Genomic DNA, 18,041 nt, shown 5'->3' on the forward strand with positions numbered 1-18,041 from the left:
AATTATTCTACTTTAAATGGCTGATTTTTTTGTACTTGCAATTATGAATTCACTTTTTCTAAAAATCTGTTTTTATTATTGTTACAATTATTCTTTTGGGAATCTATGCTATTCCTGTCTTTCTTTTTTTTCAATATTTTTTTTCTTCTGAAAACTTTTAACTTCTCTTTAAAATAAATTTGAGCTCTCTCTAGTAGTCTTTATTTCCAAAATAAATAGTATCATTGTTTTGCAAACTTTTGATTAAATGTAGACTTTACACATTGAATTTTATAAAGTCAACAATACAGCACTATGGCCAAAACTTAATATTTGCATAGAAATTAAGCATACAAATACCTAGGGGAAGACCCCGTTACAGAAAACAGCTAATTTAGCCCAACTCCTCTGGAGACAAGTGCTTTACAAGGTGCTTGGCCTAAAACTTTAAGAATGTTCCACTTTAGCCTTGAAAAGATTACTCCCAAATGATCATTCTCACAAAAGGTCTTTATAGCCCGAAAAATCTGCACTGACCTCACCTGTGTTGATTAATGCCCTTCCTTTCCTTTCCTTCTTCCAGTTATTTCCCCTCTCCCCTGTACTCCTTAGCTCATTAAGCTGAGAGAACATATTCTATGAAACATTTACCTGTAGTTTCCCCTAGAAGCAAAGATATTCATGAAAATCTAGCCAAAGGGGACCAGAAAGAAAGATAAGGTAGATTTTATTAAGCTGATTTTAGCCTTATTCTCAGGATCCCCCTCGGGCCCTGATCATGTGAGTCAGTACTTCTTATGGATATTTGTCATCTCTTCCTCTTATCAAGCATTTCTTTTGTTAATTGTTGATTGCAGTCTGTGGCCATTCATTTCACTCATGGATGTTCATGTCAGTATTTCAGCTGTGGCTTCAGCTTTTCAGGGTTTCTAACCCTCTAAATTTGAATACTTTTATTTGGTTTATTTCTCTTATGCCACTTTTAAGACTTCCACTTAGGAAATATGCCTTGCACATGGTAGGTCCTCAATAAATGTTTAAAGAATTAATGAATAAAGAGAAGTTGTCTCAGTCCATTATAGTCAACTACAATTGCACTGGAAAAAAATAATACCTCCCCAGAGCCTTTGTACTACTTGGCTTTTTCAACTTTTGCTTCTCAAATGCAAAGAAAGAAAATATATAGTGCCATCCATAGTATTGTTTGTAATTGGCATATGTTAGATGAAAATATTTTCCAAAAACATACAATATGTTCTGAATTAAATTATATTTTGGTGTTAATGACCACAAAAAAGTGAAAGAATAAGAGCATATTTAAATCCAAAGCCACAGACCAGATGAGTTATTGTCAGAAAATGTAAGGGAAGACTTTTATTTAATTAAACATGCAAACAAGTTCAGAAACAGTAAAGTAATTGAAGATGAAAAGAAAGTTCTACTTCTTTTAAAATTAAGAGAAAATCTAAAGGATTCAATCTTAAGAGCCCCATTTATAGTAATAACTGTGTTTGCTTTTTTAAAGCACCTTATCTTGAAAGGAATAAAAGGATTTTTAGCTATAGGTAATTCATTTAAGAAACATTTTTTGAGGGCCTGAAATGTTCAAGAAACATTGTGCTATGTAGCATACATAACTTACCATATGTATTCCTTTTTCGAATTAATCTTATTTAAAATTTTGGTACTATCAGGTTGATCTACATTTCATGAAAAAGATTCCTCCTGGGGCAGAAGCTTCAAACATCTTAGTGGGTGAACTAGAATTCTTGGACCGAACTATAGTTGCATTTGTTAGATTGTCTCCAGCGGTATTGCTCACAGGACTGGCTGAGGTGCCGATTCCAACCAGGTAAAGTTTCCAAAAAAGTTATTACTATTTTCTTCATCTGTTTGTTAAGAGAGAAATAACTAGTTATAATAGCATTTCATCTAATTGGTGTCCTTTTGAAAACCAGTGGCTAAGTCCATTTAAAAAAAATATTGTTTTGTTTCCCCCATTTTGTCTAAAAATGAGGAAAGCAAGATGTTTGAATATCTCAATTCTCTCACATGCTACATTCCGCTGAGTCTCTTGAATATCCTGCCAAATTATATTCTTTCATTCTACTGGACTCTCCTTCCATGAACTGCCACATACATGGCATGTGCGCATTTAGGTCCATATCTAAATGGCTGAATCTCTAGGTGCCCAGGCTCACACTATGAAAACTCCAGAAATCCTTTGTTTGTTCCTGTGTAAGGAATATTTTTATTTCATTTTACAGATCAAATTGTATAATAAAGAGACATCTCTTTGTGTGGATTTAGCCAGGATCCCATTTTCCATAACTTGTGAAGATGGATCTACCATAGTTAGAACTCCAATATATGTGTCACAGTGCACAAACCATTAAAATGGCCCTTAGGGAATGACATGAACCACTTGATTCATTTCCAGGCACAAATTAAGTGGAAGTGAAGAGAGCAAAGCTGTATCTACACAGATCAACATATTTACTCCAGGAACAGGGGTTTTGGTTCAGTTTCATTAGTTGACTTTGTGCAATTGGAGTATGGTTGGGAACTTTGGCACAGACTGAAATCTGAGAGTTGGAAGTTTTCTTCATTGCAGACATTTATGACGTGGGGCAGAAAATTCTGTATTTTAGCATTATTCCAACTCTGTTCTTGGTACAGACTTACACTTCTGTCCGCTTCGTCTCCCAACTCTAATGCTGTCTCTCCTCTCTACTCAGAGTCATATTTTGAATGTCCGGGATCCCCATTGTCTCACAATGAGTAGTAATCAAATACTCTCTCTGATGATATGTTAGCAAACTTATGTTGCCTCTCCAGATAATAAAAAGCCACAATCCTGTCAGAGTACAGAAGATTTAAGGCATTTTGTCAGGAAAATACAGAATTCCTTTCAGGTCAAAGGACTGGCCATTGGGCTTGCCTCAAGGTACACCCTGCTGGCAGCGGCATCCTCTAACTAGGAGCTAAAATTCTTCAAAGACACGGGAGAGAAGAGAGAGTCCTCTAAAATGTGAAGTGGAATTGAATGGACTTGGTTTTTCCTTGGCTCATGTCTCTGCTGGTATCACATGGCAGGGCTCTCAGGTTTATCTTGCGATTTCAAGCAGATACTTATATTGATGCTATTTAAAAGCCAATGGGGAAAATAAAGTTCTGATTCATTCCTTAAGTGTATGAGCAGGTCAGGTTGACCAAATCATATTAGAACTTAAAATGTTTTATGAGGTCTAGTATTCATATATAGACACTACCTGCATAGCTTGTTCAGAGACTTGCAAGTACTGTTATTAGCTAGGATTCAGATTCAAGACCTCAAATGTCCCTTATGTAGGTTAGATGGCATAATATTGGAATGAGAGTAGTTTATTTAGTTGGCCCCATAAAAAGAATTCAATCTTGCAGTTGGTTAAGTATATACTCTGTGGCTTAGAAAAATCTGATGAACTCTTTGTTAATGCCACTTATTAAGATGATAGGGATGTGCTGAATGTCAGAAGGAAATAAAATTTTAAAAGAAATTTTAAAGTCATAATATATGCCAGGGTGCATTTATAACCCCACTTTGAAAAATATCTTAAGTTTAAGTGACCTTACTTCAAACAGACAGCAAAAATGTGTAGCAAACAATGGGGAAAAAATAGAAGCCCTATAGGTTTCCATATTAAGAAGAGAGGGAAAAAAGACTGTACTATTTAGTTAGGCAAGGTGGAAAATAATAGCAAATTTGTTAGAGGTGTAGAGATAATGAATGGTACAAAGAAAGTCATTCAGGGTTCCTAATTATCTTTTTCTTGGTAGGGCAAAAGGGCACACTTTGAAAACAAGGCAACACATTAAAAATGTCAGGAAATAGTTTTTTAGAACTATATAAATAACTTGTGGAATGAACTGAAAAATATAAAGTGCATAGGTTAGTAAGTTTCTCAAAAGAATTCTAGGGATAAAGTGCAGATACACAAATTACTACATAAAATTACCCCAGGTCTTTTTTTACCTATAATAACTACTTCCACGCTTAAATTGGCTTAGAATTCAATAACTTTGCTTTAAAAGATGAGAGAGAGAATGGTGGATATAACATAGTGGAAGGAGCCCTGGCACTAAAATCCAAGGTCCTAGATTCAAATCCATCCCCTCACATTTGCCTGTGACTTTGGGCAAGACAAGATGCAAAACCTCCCTCAGTCTGAATTTCCTCATATGTAAAAGGAGTAAGTTTGGACATGATAGTCTCTAAGATCACTTCTAGCTTGAGAGCTGTGATCCTACAGCTTCAGACTATATTATATATACATAGATAGATAGATCATGAATAGATTCTAAATTTTCTTATATAATAACATATAGAACTATGAGAACTATTTTAATTCAAGTTAAAAAGCTGCCAATATTAATACTTAAATAGCCTCAACTAGAACAGGTAGCAAGATACAGGGTGGTATTGAACTTGTGCAACTTCATTTGAGGTATGACACATTTACCTTATGAGAGATAGGGTAGTTCTGTATTCTCTTCCTAGCTGAAGGACACATGGAGTAGCATATATAAAGAGCTACTTGGAAACCCTACTTGAATTCAATAAAACTAATAAAAAGAACTGACCAAAATACAAAAGACTGGACTTTTAATACAATATGAAATTTGGGTCAAAATTTAGATTGGTTCCCTTCTCCCTCTAGCCCATCCCCTAACTTGTCAAGGGAAATATTTTGGAACAGGAGCTCTCTAATTTTTTTTCCATCCATAATGCCTTTGGTATCTGACAACAATTTTGCCACTGAAGATACATTTTACATGGGTCTCTCCATTTTTGAAAGGTAGATTTCTTCTTCTCATAAACTTTGGTACTTTTCCAAGACCCCTCACTTCTCCCCCTGACCATCTACTCCATTTTGTATGGAAGTCAGTTTTACTCCTTTCTTTCACAAAGGTTCATTCTTATTCTCTTACCTTTTCACACAGCAGTAGTTCTGTAGTATTTTGTGAGTTATATGTGTGTGTAAATATATATATATATATTCCATAAGATGACTCAAAAACTTACCTTCTAGGAGGAAAAGAAAAAAAACATTGAGGTCAGAAAGACCACAGGGGCCATAAGTCATAGTGATCCATTTTATGTTATTCTTTTCTCTCCTGTTCTCTCTCTCCATCAAAAACTCGCCAAAACAATGAAACTAAGCAAAAACACACTAGTTTCTCACTTAAACTTTAAACTGAGAAAATGAATGATCCACGTTGATAGCCCTCTCATCAGTAATGCATTTTAGATGTGATTCTATAATACATGAAACAGAATTTGCTTTTCTGTCTGGTAACATTTCTTTCCTGTGTATTTGCAGATTTTTGTTTATCCTTCTGGGACCATTGGGAAAGGGTCAGCAGTACCATGAGATTGGCAGATCAATTGCAACCCTAATGACTGACGAGGTATATATTCACCCCAATCGGGTAATTTTTGTTCTTGTTGTTTACTTGGACTGTGTCACAACCTAGACCCCCAACTCCCAGAGAGAGCATACCTCACTTTCCTTATTTATGGAATAGATGTGTTCTTGCAAAGTTGGGAAGGTATAAAATTTCCATATATCAAGTTATGTTTTTTCCACTGATCTTCTGTAAAATTTTCCTAAGAATAAAGTGTTATCTCTCTATAAGAATTATGAAATTTATTCTTAGGAATGTGTCAAATCTTTTAAATCACATATATGAAGAATGACGACTTGGTTAATGATAATAATCATCCTCAAGTTCCATGACATATTATTATCAAAATAGTGTAAGAACAATAGTGCCAACTTAATTGTATAAAACATGTTGCAGCCAAAAAAGTCACTGCTTCCATCAACCTGCCCTCCCTAAAAGGGAGAAGGATAGTTGGGTAGTAAGATATACTATTTGAATAGAATACTAACGCAGTAGTCTACCAGGTAACTTTGCATGTTTGCTTAGACTATATTTTGGAAAACTTTTTAGCAATGAATAGGTTACTTTAGAATGACAGGAAGAGGATTGTGTGTCAAAAAAATACGTGAGGCAAAGATCCACCTGTACACACCAATAAGTGAACAATGGAGAACATAGTCACTGGAAGTCATGGCTGATGAAACTTGAAGATTTTATATGAAGGTCATGCAACAGTTCCTTGCTTTTTAAGTTTGAATTTCTAGATATGAGGTTCCACTGTAATGACATATCATCCTATGTAAAAATTATGATACTTTTTCAATTTGTATTATATGGTTGTCTGTAGTTATTTTTATAAGTATATATGTGTGTATATGAATTCATTATAATAACCAATTTAAGATCTCTATATGGCCTTAAAATAGTGTGCTTCAGACAAATGCTTTCGTCCTTCCAAGTTTCAAAAGGAACTGATTTATTGACTAAGTCCCTATTATCTCCTAAATAGCGTCAGGAGTTTGCAATAGTGTGTAGGGGAGGGGAGTTGAGAGTCCCACAGATGCCTGTCTGTAGGCAGTGTGAAGGGCTTGCTGCTGTTAGGAGCAACTGATGAGAAAAGCATTTGATGGTACAAAGATTTCCATACTCCGTATTTAGGGGTAGCAGGGAGTTGGAAAGAAGCTAATGTATGAGTGTTGTGGGAGGCAGTGACCAGCTATGATTGGGAGTACAGAGTGAGCAGTAGAAAGTATACACTTTAATATATACAGAAGAGTTCTTGGCCTAGAATCCATGAAATATATATATATATATATGTATGTATGTATGTATATGTGTGTGTGTATGTGTATGTATATATGCATATATTCATATTAATAATTGTATCCAATATAATTAATTTCCTTTGAAATATGATATATTTTGTTTCATGTACTTAAAAACATTATTCTGTAAAAGGGCCCACAGGCTTCAGCAGATGCCAAATAGAACCATGCCATAAAAAATAATTTAAGAAAACTTAATATAAAGAGACTGTTGGGTAAAAGTAGGAGGAGTGATATTAGGAGAGTAAGAGATTGGGAGGAAGCACTGGCTTTGATGCCTCCTAAGGTGTTGATCTCAGGCATCATCCTTGGTGTGTTCACTGATATTTCTTGTATGTTCCTGGGTGCTTGTGCTGATCAACCAGGCCACTGCAAAACTCACTCATGGTGTGTGTGCATCAGAGTAGCATTCAAAGGTAAAGCTGTGCCATCAGTTCTAGCCTCGTGGTGCCTATTAGAAATTGCAGAAGCTGACTACATTTCTTCTCATCTATAGAGCAGAATGTAATCATGTGCAGGGTAGAACTAGGTAATACTCATATGAGCTAGCCAACATAAGCCTGAAGGCTTCTTAGGCAGGCAAAGGAGTTTTGGGGGGCTAGACCTATGCCCATTTCAAAAATGATTTTGATTCATCTTTTCAGTCTGGTAAATGATGAAGAAGCAATGAAATTTTATAGTTCAGTGTAGATTTAGAAAAAAGGTAAGGAGGTAGTTGTTAATAATTTTCCAATCTATGTAAAAACAGCCTAATGTAAGGAACACAAACCATACCATTCAAATAATGGACAACTAAAGTCAAAAAAGCCTGTAAAATGGGAATGATAGTAGGGGCAATCTGCTGGAGAAGATGGGGGGGAAAGAATAAAGGGTACATGGAGAGGGCCTCATTTTGCCTACAATGTTTGGATTGTACATTAACATGGAATAATTCTGGAAAAATAGGTTGGAGCCACATTCCTGAGGTTCTTAAATGAGAAGCTGAAGTGTTTGTATTTTGTTCTAGAGGCAATAGAGGGGGTGTTGGATTTTTTAACAGAGGGATGATATGATCAGACATGCCTTAAGAAAATTATCTTGACATCCATGTGGAAGAAGGATTTGAAAGAGAGAAAAACTAGAAGCAGAAAGAGCAATAAAGAAATTATGAAAATCATGTAAGCATAACTTAATGAGGGCATGGCCATTAATATATAGATAAATCTATAGATAGATAACATAAATATATAGATCTAAAAATAATATATAAGTATCTATAGCTTTATAGATAGATATATCACATTCATATGTGCAAAGACTGAAGCAATTTTTGACACCTCCCTCTGAATTATCTTATCCCCCTATAATGCATATGCACAAAGAAATAGTCACCCATCCTTTAAAGAATACCTTCTATAATATGCTACATCAAAAGAGTTCAATTTAATTGATTCAAAATATAAATAACTACCATGACGCTTTTATTTAACCAAGTATATGCTACTCATTGCTCTTTATTAAGCAATATTTAGTGAGTAGAGAAAAGGGGCAAATATAAGAAATAGTTTAGAGATAGATACAACATTATTGCATCCATAACCTGATTGGATAAAGGCATAAGGAGAGTGAAGACTCAAAGATGAATTTGAAGTTATGAATCTTTAGTGACTAGAAGGATAGTATCACTCTCAAAGAAATAGGGAAGTTTGGCAGAGGGAAAGGTTTAGAGGGAAGAAATAAACAATATATATTGTTATATAATGCATATCCACAAAGAAATAGTCACCCATCCTTTAAAAAATACCTTCCATAACATGCTACATTAAAAGAGTGCAATCTCATCAATTCAAAGTGCAAATAAGCCCCATAAGGCTTTTGTTTTTTGGGACATGTTGAATTTGAAATGCCAAAAGGACATCTAGCTAAAGGTGCCCAGTATGGAGATCATGATGAGGACCTGAAGTTCAGGAGAAAAGCAAGAATGGGAGAGAAGGGACACCCAGAATTAAGAGGTAGGAGTTTCAAGATGTTCTAACAAAAGAGATTAAGAGGAATCTGTGAGACCTACATAATTAGTCTAGTTGGCACATAGTTGGCACAATGGATAAAACATTGAACCTAGAGTCAGGAGTTCAAATCTCTGTATGACCCTAAGCAAGTCATTTAATCTCTCTCTACCTCAGTTTCCTCATCTGTAAGATGGGCATAATAATAGTACCTACCTTACAGGGTTGTTATGAGGATAAAATGAGAAAAAGCACTTAGCAAATTTTAAAGTACTGCTTAAATGCTAGCTATTATTATCATTGTTATTGAAATAATAGGACTTTAGATATGTATCAAAGAGCTCAATTAAATGGTCTGAGGGGTAATAGGTGAAGAGTTCTTAGGAAGTGTAGTTTATACAAATTGTTCTGAAGGATATAAAATACTTACATATTTAAGGACTAGTTACAATATATTGTTAAGAATAACTAATTTTGTCTTTGCTAAGAAAGCAGTGGTATATCCCTTGAAATTCTCTCATAGCTCCTGAATGTCAAGACACCAAGGTGACAACCACAAATACATAAGTGCCATCTAGTGGCAGATTTCATAAACTGAAAATTCATGAGTTGATGGAGTGCTAGATTCTTCATTAATATAGTTCTTTTTAGTTTGGACCTCTCAATTATTCAGATTTTTTAATAGTTCAGGTGCCTTATGTTGTGCATGCTTTTACAATGTATGTTGTAGGCTTGCCTCACAACCCTGTGCAAGTATTTTACAGATAAATAAACTGAGGCACAAAGCGGTTAAATGGCTTGCCTATGGCCACACAGCTAATAAATGTTAGAGAATAGATTTGAACCAAGGTTTCGCTTGCCTCCTACTCTCCTTTCCATAGCATCACTCTATATCATTATGCTTTTCTAACATGCCAAAGCACAGATAGTAAGTAGCAGAGTCTCTAGAATTTAAGCCTAGATCTTCTGACTCCAAGTCCATTGCTCTTTCTACTAATCGACCAAACCTGTAAATGTAAATATATAGATAAATAACAATATGTCACAGTCATATTTGCAAAAGACTGAAATAATTTTTGACACCTCCCTCTGAATTATCTTATGGCCCTATAATGCATATTCACAAAGAAACAGTCACCCATCCTTTAAAAAATACCTTCCATAACATGCTATATCAAAAGAGTGCAATCTCATCAATTCAAAATGCAAATAAGCCGTATAAGGCTTTTGTTTAGCCAAGTTTGTGTTTACCCATTACTTTTTTTATTAAACAATAGAATATTTTGACATATAGGAGAAATAATTATTTTTTATTTTCATGATAACTAAATTATGTTAATGAAGGCTTATTGCAAATGACATATCAACCTTAGCAATGCACAAAGCTTTAATACACAAAAAAATCAATGATTTCATCCATGTGGGTATTCCTTCTACCAACATAGATTACAACCTCCAAAACCTAGCATATGCTTTCATGAGTTGATGCTCCACCAAAACCTCATCACCTGGTGACCAACTGTCTGATAATGACCTTCTTATACCTTGACTGCAATGGAATGACAAACACACGATGAATCGCTGGGCCCATGCTTGAAGATTTTATAGCTTTCTAGGACATTCCAGAGCCTATGTCCTGCTAACATAACTTTTAGGAATCCAGGATCACCATCATCCTACCATGAAGTATTAGAGTTGAACCTTTTAGAAAGTATAATTTACTATGTTCTGTCACTTTTCCTTTTATAGGATAAATAAAATTAGAGGCAGGGGTCCTGATATTGCACATAAGGAAAAGAATATTAATTACTTTTTTCATCTAGAATTTTTACCTGATAGATAGTACTGAATCACGAAGCCTCAGGTGTCTTTCTTCCATCTAATTTACTTGGGGAGTTCTGAGATTAATCCTCTTAAGACAGCATCTATATAAACATGTGGTAACATATTTAATATTGAAACTGTCTAGTTACATACTCTTTTAGAAATCAAAATTAGCAATAATCTTCAGCAATTAATAAAACCATTTGTTATTATAAACATATAAGAAATTATCCATCAGAAAGGAAGTCTAAAAATATAGAAGGTTGAAGTGCAATGACTGAGTATTTATAGAAAATGTTCTTGGTTTGGTTAATGGTAGGGAAATGTTATTTGCATGCATATAGACATACATATCCATACACATAAGAATATCTGTATTTATCTGTATATAAATATATGTGTTTACACATATGTATGTGTATATGTATAATATTGTATGAAAATCTTACTGAACTCTGGAATTCCACTACCACTCTGGCTCAATGTGCAAAGATGAATTTTTGACTCAGTCCCATCCAATGCATTCTCTACAAACTTATCAGGAACTATAAATAGCAAAGCATTTCATTAAGACCTAGTGTGTGAATATGTAAGAATCTTGTGATTTTTGTCAGTGTAAGAAACTCTCTCTGATACTTTATTGTGGCATGGAGGTGGGACCCTGAGCTCTCAAGGACTGCTCCAACAAAGTGCAAATTATGACAAGTTTTACCACACTAGAAAGACTTCAAGTACAGCCCCAGTAACAAAGGGCATCTACTTTCTGAAAAAGAACATAGCTACATATGGAGAGGTTCATTATCATAAGTCCAGCCCCTTGGTAATGAATTTTTTTGATCATGGCAACTCATGAAACAAAGAGAAAAAGAAAGTGAGCCTCAGTTTTGAGGATGCCCTTCCACTTCAGCAGTGATAGTAACAGAATGGCAGAAAAAGAGACAAAGAGGACTAAGCGTTACATAGTTTTTAGACCATTTATAAGCATTAGCTTAGCTATTGATAACTCAAGTATGATATCATTGTATTGTGACCAACAGGTGGATATGCTACTAGAAAAACAACTGTCTTGACATTCTTAATATAAAAGAAGCCCAAGTGGGGAGGAGTTGGGGGAATAAATGTTGCAACTAAATAAAGAATGGCTTATGGTTTCCCTTTAGGGAGTCAAATAAAGGAGTTGCTGTGCTGGCTTTATGATGCAGAATGCTGCCCAGTGCTTGACAAAGATGTGGTGATGGTGACTTACTATGCAGAATGAAATATATAGTTTTAGATATGGCCACATGTGGGAATATAATTTGCGTAACTATTCATATTTGTTACAATGGTTTTGTTTTCCTTTTTTCTTCTTCAGTTGGAGAGGTAAGAGGAGGGAGAAAAAAATAAATGCTTGTTAATTGAAAAGAAAAAAAAATGCTAAAGTTTCATTCTAGAGTTACTGATTTCCACAAGGCTAACATCCTTTTGAATAGCTTGTTATAAGAATCTCAACCTTGATCAGAATGGATCCTGGTAGGGAAAGTCCACATGGAAATCTTCTCCCATAGTACTTTATCTAAAACAGATGTCTTCTGATTCCTACTTAGAGTATTATACAGCAGCCAAGAAAACTAATGTTTTAGGCTACTCTAAAAGAAGAATAGTAGTGGGACCTAGGGAGATGAAATTCCACTGTACTCTGCCCTAGTCTGACCACATTTGAGCATTTTATATGGTTTTTGGTGCTACATTTTAGTAAAATCATTGATCAGTTGGAGAACATCCAGAGAAAGATATCCAGCAAGATGAAGGACTTAGAGTTCATGTCACATGATTATTAGTTGAAGGAATTAGGCATATTTTGGCAACAGAAAAGAAGACTTAGGAGGAACATGCTAATTGTCATTAAAGTACTTGAAGGACTGTTATATGAAAGAGGAGTTAGTCTCCTTCTCCTTGACTTCAGAGAGGACAAGTAGGGGCTATGGCTAGATATGACAAAGAAGCAAATCCAGGCTTGATCTAAGTGGAAAAATAACTTCCTAACCAACAGTAGCTATCCAAAAGTGGAACAGATTAAGATGGAGTAGGCTTCTTCCTCCCTAGAGATTTGTAGCAAAGTCCAGATGACTATTTGCCAAAGGGGATGCTTGCTCAGATAAAGGAGGAAGTAGATGATTTTTGAGGTCCTTTTCAACCTCTAAGATTTTTTTTTAATTTAAGGGAATACCATACATACTCAATTGGGTATCTTACCCCACAGGAAAGAAGAGGGAGAAAGATAAAAAACAAAAGGGGGGGATGATGGAGGGGAGGGCAGATGGGGGTGGAGGTAATCAAAAACAAACACTTTGGAAAGGGGACAGGATCAAGGGAGAAAATTCAATAAAGTAGGATGGGTTGGGAAGGAGCAAAATATAGTTAGTCTTTCACAACATGAGTATTGTGGAAGGGTTATACATAATGATACACATGTGGCCTATGTTGAATTGCTTGACTTCTTAGGGAGGGTGGGTGAGAAGGGAAGAGGGGAGAGAATTTGGAACTCAAAGTTTTAAAAACAGATGTTCAAAAACAACCTCTAAGATTTAATGAATCTGATAGTAGACCCATGTAAAATCTGGTATGCTATGTAAAATGTTCCATCTTCACTATGATATTTAAGTCCTTCCTATATCCTTCTAGATATAAGAAATCTATGTAGACCAACCCCATAGGTATATGAGTCCTGTGCTCTCCAAATGAGCAATATTAATTAGTAGTGCTCATCTTTGAACACACTGAGTAATGATTTCATGCTTCTTTCCTACATCTGCTGTCATCTAAGGCCAATGAAATCTTTTCTATGCCAAGTCCAGAGTTCTTTCTTGGCTCAATTAGACTAAGTCAGTTGAGTATTTTCATGGCCATGCATTGTAGGTCTTGTGGAGTAACAATTGCTTTCCTATATCTTATTCTGGATTAGTTGTAACCTAGTATAACTCCAGTATTTGCCACTCCCTCAACAATAGAGTGTCCTCTAGGAAGGTAAGCTTGTGGTCTCAAAAGTCACACACTTTTTCTTAGCCTAGTGCTTGTTATAGACCTTCCTCCAATTGAAACAAGTAGCATTAGTCTAATGCTATGACATTTATTTATACTGATTACATTACCTGAAGCATGTTCAAAATTATCAGATTTGCTTATGACTGCTGAGCTACATCTTGAATTAGTCCATAGTTTTAACTAGTAATTCAGTTGGGTTTCTGGGAATATTCAGTCAACTGGGGTAGGGATGGGTGAGAGGGTTATGGAGGTCAATGTTTTTGAAAGGAGCAGTTTAGGGTACTGAAAAAGACTGTAAATTAGGAATTTCCTGGAGAGAAAGGATAGCAGTCTAGAGGTCTGTAGAAGACAGAAACAAGGATCTGTCCAAGATAGTGTAATGGCAAGCAAAGTGGGACTTTTCCTTGTTTTTTTCTTTTGGAGTGCTTCTCAGCACAAAGGCAATAACTTGATTGAGTCTTGCCTTTGTTTCAATCAAGAGTCTTTGACTGAATCAAGAGTCTTTGATGACCTGCTCAAGTCACAAGAAAGCCTAAGTCACATGAGTTTGAGTCACATGGTTGTGACACCCTCTGTGGGCTGACCCTGAAGAAGTATATATATACTCTGAAGTTAGCATTTTGCTTTGGGGGCTCACTCATTGGAGGACTATTCATGTTATTTGGCCAGATGAGACTCTGGGTAGCCATTAAGGAGTCTCTTGGCTTTGAAAACCCAGATATTGTTGCTTTTCTCTCTGGTAACTATGTATGTATTGCTATGGACAGACAGTTAGAAGCCCTGTCTGCTGATTTGTGTTATTTGCTCTGTTTATATAATTTCTGCTTGTAATTTATGTTTGTGTTTTCTCTGAAGGTCAGGATGATGACTTTTTCCCCTAAACTAAGTGAATGATATGTGTATGTTTGATTAAACTGAGATTGTAAACCCCTTAAATTTACTTTCCTTAAAAAAGCAGATCAAAGAACCTGTGCTAGCAGCTCTCCTGTGTGCTGGTGCTGTTGGTCTTGTTCTTGGTCTTACACCTCCACAGCAGCTGCTAGCAGCATTGTTGTTACACATGGAATAAACTTTAAAGCAGGAGAAATGTTTGAATGATGGTGGCAGAGGGAAAATCCTAATGTGGCAATAGAGGGGGAATGCCACCTCCTTTTCTTGGTCTTTCTTGGGATATGAGAGAAGGGAGCATTCAGCCTTAGGGAGAGTGTATGTGTATGTAATGTCTTCAGAATAAAACTAGGTTTCAATGAATAATAGAAGAATAAATGTGAAAGAACAAGATCTAGGACAAAGGAAGGTTTGTTTATATTAGAGAAAACTTCCAGACAGCAGAGAACTAGGAAATGTTAAAGCTAAATTGGGTAGAAATGAGAGTGTAGCAAAAAGTAGCATGTGACATGTGTTTAGGATGGGGCTAAGGCAAGCAAGCCCAGCATTCACCATCCTACCAAAGTTATAGGGGGAAAGGAGGCAACCCATTCTCTTCTCTCTGGCCTTTCTGGTCAATGATTCCTCTCTTTCACAAAGAAGCAGAGTCTCCTTACATGTCGGTGTATACATTTTTAATTTTATCATTAAACAGCTCCACAACCTCATCCAAGTAGTTAAGAACACACGGCCTCTAAGGTAGCTGGAAGACTGGGAGACTTACCCTCCCGATGAATGGTTTTCTGCTATTACTTTGAGATAAAGTACATGACTGAATTCCATTCACCCCTTCCTTGCCTTAGGGCACAAGCCTTGTTTTCCCACTCCCTACTCTACTAATCAACACTTCCCACTGAGTCTCTCTCTGGTAGGGATAAAGACACATATCAATTTCCCTTTGTCCTTGCAAGTCTTGACATGCCCTCTTGTAGGGAATGCCAAATCATGGAAATCACTCTAAGGCTTTGATCAACCTCCAGAAATTCCTGGAAGCATTGGAAGGGAAGGACAAGCTGGTGGCTTCTGTCCCTAGCACTCCTGCTGCCATGGCAAAGGATTTCTGTGCTCTTTATGCTATGTAAATGTCTTTTTGTTTTTAGAACATACTGTGAGATCTCTCTCCATCCTTGGTGATCCTTAAGAAAAGAATAGAGAGCAATCTGTCCCAAGGGATTTGGGCACTCATCTGCCTGAAAGCAAAGCACTGAGTTACAGGATTTAGGGCTAGAATGAACCTCACAGCTCACCTCGTTCAGCCTCCTAATTTAAAGAAGTAATTGAGGTCCAGAACATATGATGTCTCTCAGCTTCTTCTACCCATCTCTTTCTTCAGGGTGAAAGGACAATTAAGAGAACTGGGACAAAAAGAAGAAAGGCTTCCTAGGCATTATGACTATCACAGGAAAGAAGGAAGTAGTGCCCCAGTCACAGGCTTGTGTGCATGCAACTTTTACTGCATGCTCCTGTAGTAGCAATTTGGATTTGAAGACCTTTCCCACCTATTAATAGGCCATGTGACCTGCTTACATCACAGGAAGCCTAAGACACATGCGGTAGGAGAAGCTTTTTGACAGGAAATGGAGAGAGGGAGAGAGAGCAGTTATGGCTGCTAATGGCCCAGTGGCTGCCCTTGTGATTGTTAGAACTGAACAGGCTAACTTAGCTGTGCTGTGAGTTTGTTTTGGGGGAAACCCCAGCAGGGGGTCAGAGAGGTTTTGGGATGGCGAGGCTCCAGGCTGTGATGTAGTGTTTTAAGTTCCTTGCTGTTATGACAAAGTGGGCTGACTGGCTGTGGCAGCTGAACATTGGTTTATGGGATATGATTTTCTGGTGTCTGAATAAATGTTAAACTTCTTTTACCTTCCTTATGGAGAGTCTCTAATACCTTGCAATACAGAACTACATATTCACAATTATCGTTGATGTTGTGCTTATTGCCTTACTATTACAGCTCCTCAACTCATGTCTTACTCATTCCACAGGTGAAGTCTTATCATTTCAACTTCATAACATGTCCTATATACTTCTCTCTACTCACCAAGCCACCACCCTCATTTAAGCCTTCATCACCTCTTATCTGTGCTATTGCAATGGCCTTTTATTTCCTTTCCCTTCCTCAAGTGTCCCTTTTACCCATCCTCACCCCTACTCCATTCTCCACACACCCAGTAAAGGGTAAGTCTGACCTTGTCACTCTCCTCTTTAATAAACTCTGTGGCTCCCTATTGCCTGGAGGATCAAATAGAAATTCCTGTTTGACCTTTAAAACCCTTCACAGCATGATCCCATCCTCTTTCTTTAGTCTTCATACACATTACTCCCCTCCACGATCTAACTATACTTAACGACTTGTTGTTTCACATGCTCAACTTCTACCTACTAGCTCAGTGTCTTTGCACGGACTGTCCTCCCGTGCCTGTAGCACCCTCTCGCCTCACCTCCACCTCTCAGAATGCCTGGTCTCCTTTAACACTGAGCCCAAGCACCACCTTATACCTGAAACCTTTGATGATCCCTTATCTGTTCCTGCACTCTTGCAAAAACTACCATGCATTCATTTTGTCTATTTATTTATTCATCTGTCTGTCTATCTATTCATCTGTCTATCCATCTGTCTATCTTTCTATCTAATTAGGTATAATATATGCATATTTTATAACGCATGTATTATATACATATATTATGTGTACTATATAGGCACATTATAAATTATACACATTGTGTGTATTATATAGTATGCATACTATATAATAATACATTTTATGTATATTATGTGTACCTATTATAAGGATATAAAGCATATATGTATATAAAATTATAATATACATAAAATGTCTATTAAAATATGTATTGTATGTACATGTGTGATTATATACATATATAATGCACAGTATATATTACATACATTATCTATAACATGTAACACATATAATATATATATGATGTATGTTGTATTATATTATAAGCATATAGACCTATCTATCCCAATAAATTATATATACAAATGATATACATTATATGAGAATATAGACCTATCTGTCCCAATATATGTATACATTATATATACAAAGAATATACATTATATAAGTCCATAGACTTATCTATCCCAATATATGTATATATAATACATACATACATATATACTTTGCATATAATATATAACGTATGTACATGTTGTGTCTATTTATACATGTACCTGTTGTCTTTCCTTTAAAATATAAACTCCTTGAAAGGGAGTATTGGTTTACTTTTGTATTTGTATATCCAGCATTTAGCAAAATGGCTGGCACATGACAGGCACTTGATAAATGCTTTTTAATTGATTAACTGATGAAATAGGTGGATATTGGCAGTATACTTCTGGAGTTCCAATATTTTTTAAGTCTCTTCTAGAGCCCAATTAGAGAAATAATGAGTTTGTATTTTAGTCATCATCAGTAGTTATAGAATCTTTCTTTGTAAGGCATTGTCCTCAAATAGGTCAGATAAAGGTCAGCAGGCATACACCCAAATTCTATTGATAATCATTATTTGGATCTAAATATATGAT

General features: G+C 36.0%; 1 protein-coding gene across 4 annotated transcripts in view; it reads left to right on the forward strand.

Moving 5' to 3' along the window:
• Nucleotides 1-18,041, forward strand: part of SLC4A10 (solute carrier family 4 member 10) — a 274,145-nt gene that overhangs the window by 175,348 nt on the left and 80,756 nt on the right. For all 4 annotated transcript variants that reach the window (XM_036743354.1, XM_036743356.1, XM_036743355.1 and 1 more), the window contains 2 exons: nucleotides 1,674-1,831; nucleotides 5,343-5,430. In XM_036743354.1, coding sequence (XP_036599249.1) covers nucleotides 1,674-1,831; nucleotides 5,343-5,430 — 246 coding nt within the window. The remainder of the gene's footprint in view (nucleotides 1-1,673; nucleotides 1,832-5,342; nucleotides 5,431-18,041) is intronic.

The sequence above is a fragment of the Trichosurus vulpecula genome, chromosome 2 (assembly GCF_011100635.1).
Source record: "Trichosurus vulpecula isolate mTriVul1 chromosome 2, mTriVul1.pri, whole genome shotgun sequence".
In the NCBI taxonomy this organism is placed as follows: Eukaryota; Metazoa; Chordata; class Mammalia; order Diprotodontia; family Phalangeridae; genus Trichosurus; species Trichosurus vulpecula.